Genomic DNA, 15870 nt, shown 5'->3' on the forward strand with positions numbered 1-15870 from the left:
GACACTATTTCCTGAATAAATTCTGGCAGTGCTAAGTCTTGAATTTTCTCTCAGTTTCTGGCAAAAAAACCTGACAATTCCTGTGCGGTGGTGTTGCCGTGTAGTGTAGATAGTAGTGGCATTTATTTTTGCTTCTGAATGCATTCTGAATTCTTATGTTCTCAGGTACTTTTCTAGTGCATTTCTCTGTGTATAGAACCAGTTAAATTGGAAATCAAAGTATAGCTCATCACGATGTCAGGCACATGTACATTCAGTTTCTGCTCTTACACAAACGTGTACTTACATAAAATGCTATATAATGTTTTCTGACTTAAAAAAAAAATTAGGTGTTTCTGGATATATAGATATGGTAGTTGTTGGTGTATTATCCTATTGGTAGATAAAATGTCCATTGCATTTGTTTCTTCAAAACTAGATGCCTGTAATTTTCTCAAGTTGATGCTTTGGATTGTGTCATTGTAGTTGAGCTGAATACACTTATTCTTGGTAAGTTCACTAACTAAATTTTGTGGGTTTTTGTGAGCAGCTTCCAATTGAAGATTTGTGCAGCCTCACATCCCAGTCGCTAACTGTTACGCTGACGGCCGCAGTGCCAGAATCCACAGAGGATGTCCTCTTGAAAGGATTTGCCATACTGGGGATGGAGGATGAAAGAATTGAAACAGCACAGCAGGTAGGTGATGCTGAAAGTAACCTCCAAGTTGCAGTGATCTTCTTCAGAGAATTCTGTGAGTTTCTTTGCCTCTTGCCTAGCTTTTGGTGGGTTTGTTAAATTTTTTTGGCCTTTTTCCAGATGCATGAAGAAACTTGCGGGGGGGGGGGGGGGTTGGAGAATCGTTAAACTCTTGGCTCTTAAGTGACAGATACTTTTCCCATTTCAAGTGGAATCTTATGTGAGATTAAGGCACCCCTTCAGTAAGGTGGTGTTGCTCATCATGTAGAAGCGTGCCGTGCCCTCTCCCCCCCTTTCTAATGTGACAGGCTTGTTCTTGTGCAAATAAAAAGAGATGAAATTCAGTCTTTCCCATTTTAATTTGGTGGAGGAACAGAATAGAATATTTCAGTTGGAAGGGACCTACAATGAGGAGTTAATAGTTTGTTTTCTTGATTAATAATAAAGTTCTGAAACAGCTCTGTTTTTAACAAAAGCTCATCTTCATTTCATAGATCTGATTTTTCTTTTTTTTATTGATTGCATGTGATATCTGTGTTGTTCACACCATAAAATCTCTTCTAGTTCTTCTCCTGGTTTGCTCAGGTACAAACACAGATGGATCAAGATGAAGGTGCCAAGTATAGGTACGTGTTCTTCCTTAGTTCCTTTCACTGTAAGCAATTTCAACCTTGAAGGACTTCATCTTGTCCATATAATGTTAGCATGTGTTCAGATTCAGCTGGCGGGGAATGGGGGAGTGTGTTGGAACAGCTGAAGCTTTCCAAGGCCGTGTGCCCCACTCCCATCCTGAAGGCCATTGCCCTTGTGGAAGAGCAGTTAAAAGGGACACAGATTTCCTTCTGAACTGCCCAGTACATTAAGACAGATTAAAATTAGTTTTGGCTTGTAGACAGGGCTGTAGAGAAAGGCAGTCTAAGAGCTTTCATATGCCTTTTCAACTGCCGCTGCTGTTGAAATGGCATCCTCTGAGGGCGAGACTGTGTGAGCAGGTGTAGCTGATAGTCATTTCTTTTCTAGCCATTTGGTTCACCAGTGCCAGTGGCTGTGATTTGTGATTCTCTATCTGCATTCCCTGCATTCCTTGACACTGAGCTCAACTCCAGTTTTGAGACTTGGCATTCTCATCTATTTGTGTCTAATTGACTTTTCTGTCGGGCTCCCAAGAGCTCCTTTCCACTGACTTCTGCAGTTACTCCTCAAGAGTCTGAAGTACAGCTGAATTGCTTTGCCAAATCTGCTGATGGCTTTTATGGAAACTGGCTTGTGTTTTGAGACTTTATAAACTTGTCCTTGGCCACAAAGTGATGCTGCTGTGTTCCCCTCTTCTGTTTTTCTCTGCTTGTCTTTGGTCTGCCTCTTCCTCTCTTGCTCTGACATTTGAGGATGATGGTTCTTAAAAGTAGAGGTTTAGGCATATACTGAGCCCATGATCAGATCATTAACAACCTGAAAAGAGTAGCACCCTTACGCTTTGTCAGTTGACATGTTCATAATAGCACACACAGATACTTAAGTGTGCCGTGGATGCAGAGTGGTCTGTAGGATGGCCAATATGTAATTGTTTGCAGGAGGCCAGAGGAGCAGGAGGAAAGTAAGTTCTTTGCCTGTTGTACACTAAAGGGTTTTGCACGCGACTACGGAGAATTGTGATTTTACTTGCTGCTTTGTATGTGGTAAAGCAGAGCTCAGAAGTTTTAGCTGAAATCCAAGAGTGATTCATTTTAAATGATGTTTTAGTCAAGCTCAATGCTTGACACATATTTAGTGATCATTTAGAGTTTATATCTGTGTTGAGCCTTAGACAAACTTGGTGACATTAGATACTGGATCTATTTCATTTAAGCCTCTTTCAATCCTCGCAGTAAGTTTTGAATCCTCTGGATAATTTCAACTACTTTAGGAGAGTGAAACTAATTTCTAAATGGAAACCGAAAATTGTGTAGGAGAGACCCAAATTAACACCCCTACTGGAAGGCAGGCAGGTAGAATTTGCCTGCTAGCAGTAGCCTGCAGTAGTAACTATGTTTGTGCTGTCCATTTAGACAGTATTTGTGTGCTCTAGACTAGCTGTGGTGCATGCTGCTGCTTTCTGGGTATGCTTGCTATAAGGAATGTCAGGGAAATGGAGTTACTGCAGTGGCTATTCCAAACCCTATAGCTGTGTTATTTCTGTGGGTCACGGAACTTCTGCTTATTGTGTGCTCTTGCTTGATGGAAGTGGTCTTTTATTCCTAGAGAGGGAAAGGTAGTGGCAGTGTCCCTGCAGGCAGCCGGATTTGCAAATTCAGAAAGTGAAATTTTACTTCTGTTATCTGTTGATTCTCTTTTTCCAGACAGATGAGGGATTACTTGTCTGGCTTTCAGGAGCAGTGTGATGCTATCTTGAATGATGTGAATAGTGCCCTTCAGCACCTGGAGTCACTGCAAAAACAGTATCTTTTTGTGTCCACAAAGACAGGAACGCTGCATGAGGCCTGTGAACAACTTCTGAAAGAGCAGGTAATCTTTGATGGGAGCATTACTGGAAACTTCTAAGATACCATAAATGAAAGTTTCTTTTTCTCAGGCTGGGAAGAGTTGTGAGCTGTGGTGACAATCCCTCCATTTGCTTTGGACCTTGTTTTTGGTGTGTTTCACCTGCAGCTAGGGTGTCAGGCTCTGTGCAGTAAAATGTTCAGTATGTGTTGATACACGCTTTAATCAAGAAGGATAGCTAGCTGAGGTGAGCTTTTGTAACGGATGGCTGACAAGTGCAAACTTTATTGAGATTAATAATTCATATCCCTTAAAAGTATTTTAGCTGGTTATTGCAAGAAGAAAGATTTTTTTAAAAGTTACGAGCTTATTTCCACATACTTTCTTTCTCCTCATGAACTGTTCCAATAGCGATATAACAAATGTGTCTTTTTAGCATAACTGGATAAGGGGGAACTTTTAAAGGCTCCAGTCCTGAAATACAGGTTTTCTACAGTTCTCCATAATACTGATGACAGCATTGCTCTTTGTATGCAATAGTATCTGTGGAATGCTGACAAACCTGTAGAATATATGTTTTTAAATACACTATTGGGAGTAATGTGTCTTTTCTCTGGTAAGAGAGAGCAAGAGAGCACAGCTGTATTCTGCATCTTTTGTTGTACTTCTTTAGTTGCAGGTTATCTAAAGCTAGTTAACACTGGTGCATGCTGAGAGCTGAAAGGGAGGCTGAATAATTTTATATATATATATTCTAATATATGTATATAAATATATATTTAAAGTACTTGCTAGGTTGCTGATTTTCTTCTATATATTGTTTTTTAATAGTCAGAACTTGTTGACCTGGCTGAAAACATCCAACAGAAACTTTCCTATTTTAATGAGCTGGAAAACATCAACACAGTAAGTATTATTTCACTGTTAATAGTCTTAGAAAATGAAAGCATACCGATCTTTTGAACTTTGCGGCCAACATTAAGTTACTTGGGTTCCTTACAATGATGCTTTGTCTTGTTTTCCAAAGAAATTGAATTCCCCTACGCTGTCCGTGAACAGTGAAGGATTCATTCCCATGCTGGCTAAGCTTGATGATTGTATTGCATATATTTCATCACATGTAAGTAATTCTATATTGATTTTAGTTAAATCTTAATAGTTTCAAAACTATGCATTCATACTATTTTTGTGATGTGGTTTTTTCCCCCTATAAAATGTTCTTTCTGCCAAATACAGTGAGAAAGCAAAGATGATGGTTTGTAAACATAAGAAATTTTTACTGAATATATTTAACATTCTGCTTAATTTTTATAAAATACTGCTTTTCATTCATATAAACTAGCATTTCTAGCTAGTAAAAAGAGTATTTTAAGTTTTGATAAACTTTCGACTCTTACTGTTTGTATTTAAAATGGATTTTTTTATTTCTTTCAGCCAAATTTTAAAGACTATCCAGTATATTTGATTAAGTTTAAACAATGCCTTTCTAAAGCTATGCACCTTATCAAGACGTACACTGTGAATACACTACAGAACCTCACAAGCCAGTTAATGAAAAGGGTAAGGTGAATCAGTAAGTGGTAACTCAAGCTGTACTGAAATGTCTATCGTAACACTATACAGTTTTCTTCTCTTTGTTTTTTTGAGAGTGGGACGCATCAGCAGTTTTGTGTGAAAATAGGTCAGTCCTGTACCACAGTGTTTGTGTAGGTTGGCCAAGTTCCAGCCGAATCTGACAGAGACCTAGTGATCCAGAAGATTTAAAAATAGTAATAATTAAAAAATCCTGGAAATTGACGAAGGTGAATTAGGTGAATTGAGGTAGGTGAACAGTAACCTCAGTGAAGGCCAGGGATGGATAAATGGTTGTGTTGGAGAGGCAGCAACCAGCTGGCCAGGCAGCATGCCTTCCTGAACCCATTTGTGCACTGTAGCTCTGAATCAGCTGCAGTGCACGCTGCTATCTGTGTTCCCAAATGGGGAGGGCGCACAAGAGAAGTATGGCTACTGTGGGGGTCTCTTTTGGAGATGGATCGTTAAGAGACAGAGAGGTTGCAGGGAATACTTGAAGAAAGTATTCAGGAGCTGGGTGTTGTAGGATGAAAACTGTTAAAGCGCAACAACTCGTGAGTTCATGAAATTACTCTTTCAGTGTTATATTCCAGTAAGTATTTTGGGTTTCCTGCTCATCTAAATATTTCTTTTTGATCAGTCTGCAGTGCTTTGCATTGCTGCAGAGAATAACTGTGATATGTTCCTACTAGTATTGGTAGTATCGTTTGGTTAGTTTTAAAATGGTGACAGCGATGTTAGAGAGTCATTAGTGCTAGAACTGCCTAAGTTGAAGCTGCCTGCCCAGCTATGCTGGGGAGCCGCAGGGGGAACTGCGTCAGAACTTGATGTTCCAGTTGAAGCTTGAATGTGAGCTGAATCTTAGCTTCTCCACCCTGGGACTGGCAGATAAAAGGGAAATTTTGTTCCGTTTTAGTACAACAGATTAAGGAGCAACAATCAGTACTACTGTGGCAGGTCCAGAGAAAATTGTTGTCTCTAATGGAGAATGCTGTAATTACTGAAAATGTTACTTTTGCTGTAGAGACTGTTGGTTGAAACTTTTGTTTTGGGTTTTGTTCTTCCATCTGGCTCTATCCAAGTTCTGAAACAGGCATGCCTTTCTAGGTGGAAAGTGGCAAAGAGCTGTCCCACTGGCAATATAAGCATAGAGAACCAATATCCTGTTTTAGAGCCTAATTATCTCAGCCATTAAATACTAGAAGCCAAATATAGTATTTTCCTTTTTGACCAATTACTCATCTCTTCTTTCAGGATCCTTCAGCTGTGCCAAATTCTGACAATGCCTTCACGCTGTTTTATGTAAAATTCAGAGCAGCTGCTCCCAAAGTCAGAGTAAGTAGGCTGGTAACTAGCTGTTAAGAAGGAAGCTATGAAAATGGGGTTTGAATTTATTAGTAGTGTGAATGCAATGATTGCATATTGTGCAAGTGTGAATGTCCAAAGATTGCATATTGTGTCCATGGAAAAATACTGCAAACTATTTTCCAATTATTAGAAGAAAATCACTTACTGATAATACTTTTTTCTTTTTATTGGGCAGACTCTTATTGAACAAGTAGAGCAAAGATCTGAAAAAATGCCAGAGTGAGTATGTCTACGTAATTTATTTTCAACAATTTTAGTTTTGAAAATCTTTACTTTTGTTTAAGTGCTGTTTAACACATTATTCGTTCAAAAGAAAGTTTTAAAAATTGAAATTACGTAGACCTTAAAGATGGTATTAGAATGAATTTTGTGTTTAGCAGAAAATGAGCTTCAGGATGCAGTTACTGTTTTAATTTCTTGGCTAGGTATCAACAAGTTCTCAATGAAATTCATCAATGTTACCTTGACCAGAGGGAGCTTTTGCTTGGTCCAAGTATTGCTAGCACCGTTACAGAATTAACCAGTCAGAACAACAGAGATCATTGTGCACTGGTAGGTAAAGTAGTCATGTGTTGTGGGGTTTTTGTTATGTTTTAATCCCCTGTCCCCCAAGTAAAATGTGCTTACTTAATTTAATAGTTTACACGTAGAATTGTCACTTTTATTTGTGGTTTTGAATCTGTCGTAGTTTAACCCCAGCCAGCAACTAAGCACCACGCAGCTACTTGCTCACTGCCCCCACCCAGTGGGATGGGGGAGAGAATTGAAAAAAAAGTAAAACTTGTGGGTTGAGATAAAGACAGTTTAATAGGACAGAAAGGAAGAAAATACTAATAATGATGAAGATAAAAAAAGAATTAGAATATACAAAACAAGTGATGCACAATGCAATTGCTCACTACTTGCCGACTGATGCCCAGTTAGTTCCTGAGCAGCGATACCCGCCAGGCCAACTCCCTCCAGTTTCTATACTGGGCATGACATCCCATGGTATGCAATACCCCTCTGGCCAGTTTGGGTCACTGCCCTGGCTGTGTCCCCTCCCAACTCCTTGTGCCCCTCCAGCCTTCTTGCTGGCTGTGCTTGAGAAGCTGACAAATCCTTGACTTGGTCTAAACACCACTTGGCAACAACTGAAAATATCAGTGTGTTATCAACATTCTTCTCATACTGAACCCAAAACGTTACACTATACCAGCTACCAGGAAGAAAATTAACTCTCTCCCAGCTAAAACCAGGACAGAATCATTACAATTTTACTAATATTTTCAAATAATGCATGTTTTGGGGAAGATTATTATGTAAAAATTCTGCTCTGCTACAAACCTCACAAAGGAGTGTTTGCAAAAGCATAAAATGTGGTTACTTAAATTTCATCTGAAACGAAAAGGGACAGAAGTTGCACAATGAGCTTGTATTTGGCTAGTAACATCTTTTCAGTCCTTAGTTTTATAGTTGATCTCAATAATTTTGAGTTCCACAAAGCTTCAATTTAATCATAGCTACTGTAGTAATAATACAATATAGAATATAATGATTTAGTATATAATAATAATAATATCTGTAATACCTCCTGTGGTACTGATGCAAGGAAAATAATTTAATAATCAAGCATTTGCATTTCTGTGAATACAGGTACGAAGTGGTTGTGCCTTTATGGTCCATGTATGCCAGGATGAACACCAGCTCTACAATGAGTTCTTCACAAAACCAACACCAAAACTGGAGTAGGTGGTACATGCTGGTTTTTGTTTTACTGCATGTTGTATTTACTATGCTGTGATATAGCAGACAATGTTATATGGCAAATAGGGTTGTATTGAAGTGGTTTGGTAAGAACCAGCAAGAAAAAAACCCTTAATCACTTCCTGCATTGGAATTTGATGTTCTTTTGTTTTCTTTTTTCTTCAAGTGACGCTGATAGTTTACATTCTCCATAAGTAATCCGAGTAATGTAAATGCTCTGTAGATGGTCTGAAAGAAGTAAAGAGACACAGTTGCTTTGGAAATAGCTGTAGAAGTTTACAGTGCTACAGATCTCAGCTGTTTTTATACTGCCTCTGTGCCAGTGATTTGCACAGTTAGTTGCAGAAATGCTTTTCGTTTACATCGGTGTAAAATTAAGCTGCTGAACTCCAGCCATTTTTCATCAAGGATTTAGAGTTAGTGAGCTGCCCTTACTGTCATGGAATATTTGCATGTGCCTGTATGTGGGCTGAACGGAAGGCAGGGTAGTGGATACCTGGCAAGAACAGTATCTGTATCTGCTCTGCCTAGATCTAGAAGAGGGACAGGTTGTTGTCTTCCCATGGTAATTGCATTATAAAGGTATTCTAAGTTTTTACAACAGACCTGTAATATTAGAGCAATTGAGTAGATTATTCCCCTTTTCCAATTTGCTGGTATGTTTTAATAATGATACTTAATTTTGAAATTTGGGCAGGTCATGTTCCCTAGTTATGAAGTTCATAAATAAAGTGTATTCCCATTAATATAACTGAGACACTGGTTTTGAGTGTTGTATTATCTCTAAAATCAAGCACAGCTTGAGTTGAATAAGTGTAACGTAGAAAAAAATACTGCCCACTACCCTCCCCATCCTCTAAAGCTAAAGGAAAACCATAAATGCGTAAAGCTCACTAGAAATAAGCCATAGTGCCAGAGTAGTATCAGCCTTTCTCTTTTCTGAGAAATCGAGGTGTCGTGTAGGACATGCTCAGGTTTTGAGGTGACCTGACTAAATTGGCTTAAGAACCAATTTAGCTATCTCAGTCCAAATCCTGAAGTAAACAACCCTAATAGAAATCAGTGTAAAACGTTGTTCAGACAGAGATTTCATCACTATTGCTCTTCATACCAATAATGAGAATAGACTTCTGATTATTTTTGATTCTTGATGGAAAGTAGTTAACCTCCTTTCGTAAGAACTTGCTTCCCTTTTTTTGCCTACGTCTAAATAAAATAATTTGAGGAAAATGTTTCAAATAGTAACTACTTTATCAGGTTTTTCTTAGCTGCATAATAAATAGCCTCATTTTTTTTCTGAAGTGCTGAGGTGCTCCGAGGACATAATAACTAGGTGTCTGTACAGATAAAAGAGTTTACCAAAAATCTAGCCAAGAGTAGAGATCTGAGGTCGAGTGTTGTATTTAATAATAAGGCTGTTGAAACTTTCTCCTTTGTTTCTGCTTTTAACATGCAGAGTATAGAGTTGCTTGTAAAGCTATGGAATACAACAGAAGAGAGGGGTTCAAAATGTTTCTTCTGTGAGCATTCTTTTGTGAGCACTTTTTGTCTATACTCTGAAAGGAACTGAAGTGTCCTTGTCCTATTGTCAGACATTCTTAGTGAATTAGAAAAAAAAATATAGTGCAGTAAACTCAACAACTGTACCACACTGTAAATACTTAATATTCTTAGTGTTTATATTTCCAAGTCTAACTGGGGAGCTACTTGAATTTTCAGCTACTGGTGACAGCATTATTATCTAATCTGTGATTAGTGAAGGGAGCATTGAGAATGGCAAAAAGGTCTAGGATGAATGCTACTGGTGTCTTGACCAAGATAAGCATCAGTTTGAACAGGAAAGGAAAAAATAAAGCGGGATTTCTGGTGTTTCATATTGCATTGGTATCGTAACTTCAGTTAGGTTGGACAGCGTGCCCTGCAATGTAGGAAGCTGTAACAGAAAAGGTTACAAAGCTTCTCCTCCTGTGTCCCTCTCTGTGTGGTCCTGGTTCTAATAAACTATTGAGTACTTGGAATCAGATGAGCCTTTTCTCAAAGGGAGATTGCAGGTATGATTCTGAGCTCACCAGGAGCATTTCTTTACACAGAAGCCAGGTAAACCAGTTTGCAGTATCTTCCCTTTGTGACAGGTTGAGTCGTTGGTTGTTTTTTGAATTTTTTATTTTTTTTTTAATTTTAAAATTAATTCAAAACTGCACCACCATTTTAAGCAGTGGTATCCTACATCTCTTAAAAGACTTTGTAGGAAATGAGGGGTTCATGTGTTAAACAGTCCTTTCTTAAGTCTCCTATGATGCTCTGTTGCATTGTTTTCTCACCCTCCTTTTAAAAATCTTTGCCATAAAATAATCCATGTTTGTGATAAAATTTTATTTTGGTATTGCAGGTTCCTGAAAGTGTTTTGCTTTGTTTTATTTTTTTTCTTCATAGTGAACTCTTGGAGAAGTTGTGTCTTTCATTGTATGATGTCCTGAGGCCAATGATCATCCATGTCATTCACTTAGAGACACTTTCTGAACTCTGTGGGATTCTCAAAAATGAGATGCTTGAAGATCATGTGCAGAACAACGGTAACTCATAGATGGAAGCTGATTGTTTTTAACTGTCTTCTTAACTGATAAAATTATTAAATTGCATAGGCAAAGAAATCCCTAGATTTTTTTTCTTTCTAATGGGTCTTCAACATGTCAAAGATGAGGTAAGGTTATTTTAAATAAATCAGTTTTTTTCATTTATAATAAAAGGGTCTGTATTTATGGGTCTGTGTATATCTTCATTTAAATTAATGTACTGATGTTGTACAGTCCTGTTTTCTCTGGATTGTACAACTGCAAGCAAGCATCCACCCAGTGCGTACACGTGCACCAGGATTGATTTAAATGAACTTTTCAAATGAATGAATTACTTCGCTTGGTGCTGCTAATGCATCATCCGTGTAGAGCTTTCTGCATACATGATGATAAAACAAAGGAATGCAAACCTGATTTTTTCATTCTCCTTGATGTGGTGTTTCCCAGACTAGCAATTGCAACTTCAGCAGAGGAGTTACATAGCTGGTAGAGTTTTTCAAGGTTTGGAAGTGTTCAGAGCTCATAGTCTCATAGAAGTGAGCTGACCGTTAGAAAAAAATCCGATATCTCATTTTCTTAGTATGACCAATGCATAATGGAATCATTTCACAGTCTTAACCATGCACCAGGTGATAAACAGAAATCATACTTGGTAGCTGGTATGTAACACAGCGTACCCCTTTGTCTCTGAAGCTCTGCCAGTATCGTGAAGAATTGCTGATTTTCCTGGAAGTAGAATTGTAACACTGTTGGGAGCGAGGAAAAAATTGGTGACATAATCTTTCAGCTCATCTTAAGTGACTCTCTACTACTTAAACTCAGGCTGATATAATAGTTCTTAAATTGGATGTGAGCTGCTTTGGATTATCTGTTCTGGTAGGTAGGTAGATGAGTTAGCTTGTCAACTCCTGACAGTCACACTGCGGAACGAAAGCATGTTGGTTTGATGTCTAGGCAAAAATGCCACTCGACGTACCCAGGTCTCAAATAATTAGAATGCTTAATTCTAACATGGCGTCTGATGTTATCAGTGTGAGATTGCATTTTCACAATCTAATGAAAATTTGGGGAGCTGAAGCAACTGCAATACCGAGTTCAGTAGTTCCTTGTTTGTCACAAATTTGTCTTCATGCCGCTGTTGCGAAAATAGTCTGAGTTCATCTGCAGTGAGCCAGTTTTCTGGCAGTTCTATACGTGAAACTTCAAACTTTGTGTCTATAAGCTTGTTTTGTAATTAAATTAACAAATTTGTGCCTTTTTTTACCTTTGTCAGCTGAACAACTGGGTGCGTTTGCAGCTGGTGTCAAGCAGATGTTAGAAGATGTACAAGAGCGTCTTGTCTATAGGACACATATTTACATTCAGACTGATATCACAGGCTACAAGCCTGCTCCGGGTGATCTTGCATATCCTGACAAGTTGGAAATGATGGAGGTATAGCATCAGCTTTTTTATTGTTTTTGATTGGTTTTCTTTTTATATGCAGTATATATAATTGTGCAGTGTAGTGCTTTGCAGATGGGTTTTTCCATTTCTTGGGTGTATTTAGTATTACTGGGACTATCAAACTGGCACCCGCTGATTAAATTATGACCTTAAACTAGATGCCAGAGAACACTTTACATCAAACTCAGTAAAACTGGTGATAGTTCTCAGAGTTAACAGTTTTGTCTAAACTTGAAGCTTCTAAATTTTCTATCATAGCAGTACATTTTTATTTACTTTCATACCTAATAGTAGGCATTACCCAATGTATTTTCTAGTTGAGCTGGAATTGAAGAGAAGCTTTAGACAGGCACAGTTAGCTGCAAGTTTGTTTTCAGAATTACTGGTCAACGAGTGTTTGGTATGCATGTGTGCACACTATGCTCAGGCAGTGTGAAGGGAGACTTGCTTGTACCTTCAAATAATTTAACATGGCAGCAATGGGTTCCAGTAGCCTTTTTCAAGTTCTTATCAGTATTAGCCATTTTTGTAGTCATTCCAAGCCCTTTGAGTCAATGTTCCTGCTGAAAGGAATCAAACTACTTCTACTTACTTTAAAAGGTTAATACTATATTGATGAAAGATTTCAGAATGAAACTACTCACAGAAATAAAAAAGTGGCTGATGAAGTTAGTTTTTGACTAGAGCGAACTGCATTTGATATGCAACTGAAAGGTAGCATTGCACAGAAGGGATTAAGCATAATAAAGATCCCCTCCCTAAATAACTGTTGCCATTCACTTTATGATGAGAGGCCCAAGCTGTCAAAGGATTGAGTTGACTAAGAATGGCAATTCCGACATGGACTGGCAAGATCCAGGTTTTATTACTCTGTTCTGCTTTCCGTCTACGTTCTGGAGTAGCTGGTGGTCCTTAGAAAATTGTGGGACTTACTTGCAGCTGACCAGTTGGTAGAGAAGCTGTTGTTTGACTTCAGAATCAGAGCATTACTTATATATATGTATATTTTGCTGTGGGCTGGAAGAAATTAATATTGTATAACTGTACCTTATTGTGTTCGATTCTTGCCTGTAAACAGACAAACACTGTGAGAAACTTCTTGGTACTGAACTCAGGTTGCTATAATCTTGTCTTTATACATGTCTAAAGCTTTTATTATGTTACAGTTTATGCTTTGATGAGTATAAGGAACATTCACAGGTTTTTAGCAAAGCGTTTATAAATCCTGAAGCTAGTGAGTTTGTAGAATAGTTGCCCTTTATACTGAAAGTTTAAGGACTAACAAGATTTTGAAGACAAAGCAAAAATAGTAATTGAGAAGCCCACCACACAAAATGTAGCTAAATGGGATTCCTCTGTTAGAACAATTAGGGATCAGAAGTTTTACCAGTATAACTGTTAAGAGTGCACCAACGTTTGTTTGGTTTGGCTTTTTTTGCTAAAACTGTGTGAATAGAGCAACAGGATAAAAAATGATTGTGAGAACCTTTTAATGTTAGCCATAATTTCTATAGGCAAGCAGTACAGATACTTAGTCTATAGAAGGCCTTATTTTCTAACTAGGGTCCTGTGGCCATTCAGTTAGGAAGAAGAAGAAAGTAAGTTTTACAGTTCATTCTAAATCGAGAAATTACACTGCTCTTCATGTGTCCTCGTAAGACTCCAGTTTTTGCCTGGTTTGAGATTTGTTTTGCTACTTGATGGCTTTTAAACCTCAAAACCTTGCTATTTAGAGAGACCTTCTGTCTGAGTAAATGAATTATTAAAATGTTAAAAGCACAGGGCAGAAATATTTCTTATGCTGTTCTGCTCAAATATTAATGCAGTTCTTTGCCCGTTCTTGCTGCCTCTCATTGCTTTGAAGCGGATCAAGTAGTGAAAAAGGTTGAAGTGTGGAAGTGTTGAGTAATGTTGGGGGAAAGCTTTTTGTTGAACTCCTGCAGGGAATAAACTAGAGAGTATTTTGGGGCCATCTGCACGTATCATTTGTAGGAATAAAGCCATCACAGAAATTATCTGTATGAAATCCACGTGAGTGTTGAATTGGGTTCCCCTATTTTGAGCTTCTCTTTCTAGGTGGCTTCACTGGTTATTATTTACAGATCAGTAAAACCAGACAAAATGGAAGAACATTGCTTTCCACAGATCTGTGTAATACTTGTGAATCTTAAATTGATATTGAAATGCTTCTGCTACTGTTTTGGAAACATCTGTCCATTTCTTTTAATGTCTTTGAAACACTGGGGAGCTGAGTGTAGCTGACTCCTTTTGAAATTTAGTATGCTTTTCTCTATTTTCTCTATGTAATCAAAGCAGCGTAATGCTGCTTAAATTAATGAGGAAAAAAAAATAAATTGTGGTATATCTTCCTCTGCAGCAAATTGCACAGAGTTTGAAAGAGGAACAGAAGAAGCTGCCATCTGAAGCTTCATTTTCAGATGTCCGGCTAGAAGATCCCGAGTCCTGCAGCTTAGTTAAATCTGGTATGAAATATATCTCACGTTGTCAAATTAATGCATAAATCTCACAGAGAGTGAGCATTAACTTGAACCATCAGTGAGAAACTTGCATGTATCTTAAAGGGTTATTTTCCTAGAGACATTCATAAGAGAGTCTGAGGTGAACTTTGTCTCAGGGTTCTTAATAACTTTTTTTTTTGTTGTTGAGTGAGAAACAACTGAATCTTGTTCTTTTGGTAGCATTTCTTTGTGCTCCCAGTGCAATCCATTCTGTGAAGCAAATGCTTTTGTAGTTGACAGCATCTATTTTACTTTGTATAAAACTGAGCTTCTGTATTCTCTACTGCAAAGTAGCCCTACCATCAAGATGTATACTTAAGGATGCTTCTGTTTGTTAGCTGTGCTAAGATGAGAAGGGTGGTTTGGTGTGTCAGGCATGTCTCTTAAATGAATCCTTTGAGCATCTAGGAGTGTCTTTGTGCGTGCCTTTACCTGGGAATATTCTTCCTTTGAATGTGTTTCCACTTACTGAAACCAGTTAGTAATTTTAGCTGTTTACAATAATTCAGAATATAGTCCTTGACTTTTAAAATGTGTGAGACCATGTGCCTGTAAATTACAGCGAACTGGAAGCAAATTCCATGAAACGTGGCTCTTTTGATGCCAGTCATTTGAGTGTTACAACCCTTTCAATTTTTGTCTAAGATCCATGAAGAATTTCTCCCTTTATTTTATCATTTTTCAGAATAGTTAATTTTCCCAGCAGCGCCTTTCTCAGCTCTTTGTCAGTTGTTTCTCATATTCCTTTTGATTACAGGGTAGTTTCTTGCATTTGGCTTGCAAGGCCTGCAGAGGTCTTTCTGGCTGTTTCTAGCTGGACTCCACAAATCCCACTGAGAGTGGAGTTCATCTTGCTTCAAGCCAGGTGTGTGGCATTCGCAAGTCCTGTAAATCCCACCTGCATTCAGGAGACGGAAGGAAGCTATATGGTGTAATTTGAAGATAAGTGTCTGAGATAATTGGGATTATTTGCCCTTCACAGGTGCCTCTCTCCCATTTCAATGCCTGCAGGAGTATCTGAAGTGACTAACAAAGAGCCTAGGAACCTCAAACTGACAACTAGTCTTACAGGCCTTCTAATTACTGTTGCAATAAATTTATTGTTGCAAAAGGTAGAAAGATATCGCTGAATTATTTTAGACAATTCCCGCACTGATCACAGAAATGTTTCCCAAGTGCTTATTCCATCATTAGGTAAAACTTTAAAAATTTTACTTTTTTGAATGGTTGCTAATTGGAATCAGAGTTCTGATGCTATTGACTCAGCTGTTTCCCAGGATTTAAGGACAAAATGAAAATAATACAAGACTTCTGTCTGTCAGGTGTTGCAAGAATCCATTTCGAGCATACAGAATTATTACAAAGGTTACCCAAGAGGAGCACGTTTTTATGTTTCCAGCCCCCTCATGACAAAATTGGTTTTGCCATTATTTTTGCAGGTATTAACGTTAAGTTTAAACTCTACACTTTCTGCAACTGTTTAATCCATGTG

At 38.1% G+C, this 15870-nt stretch overlaps 1 protein-coding gene across 2 annotated transcripts in view; it reads left to right on the forward strand.

The window, feature by feature from the left end:
* COG3 (component of oligomeric golgi complex 3) overlaps positions 1–15870 on the forward strand; it is a 31471-nt gene that overhangs the window by 1473 nt on the left and 14128 nt on the right. For both annotated transcript variants that reach the window (XM_075046185.1, XM_075046186.1), the window contains exons 2-14: positions 530–676; positions 1241–1302; positions 3013–3178; positions 3986–4060; positions 4182–4274; positions 4589–4714; positions 5981–6061; positions 6270–6313; positions 6520–6646; positions 7730–7821; positions 10274–10413; positions 11687–11847; positions 14237–14342. In XM_075046185.1, the coding sequence (XP_074902286.1) occupies positions 530–676; positions 1241–1302; positions 3013–3178; positions 3986–4060; positions 4182–4274; positions 4589–4714; positions 5981–6061; positions 6270–6313; positions 6520–6646; positions 7730–7821; positions 10274–10413; positions 11687–11847; positions 14237–14342 (1420 nt within the window). The remainder of the gene's footprint in view (positions 1–529; positions 677–1240; positions 1303–3012; positions 3179–3985; positions 4061–4181; positions 4275–4588; positions 4715–5980; positions 6062–6269; positions 6314–6519; positions 6647–7729; positions 7822–10273; positions 10414–11686; positions 11848–14236; positions 14343–15870) is intronic.

Source organism: Buteo buteo, chromosome 14, assembly GCF_964188355.1.
Source record: "Buteo buteo chromosome 14, bButBut1.hap1.1, whole genome shotgun sequence".
In the NCBI taxonomy this organism is placed as follows: Eukaryota; Metazoa; Chordata; class Aves; order Accipitriformes; family Accipitridae; genus Buteo; species Buteo buteo.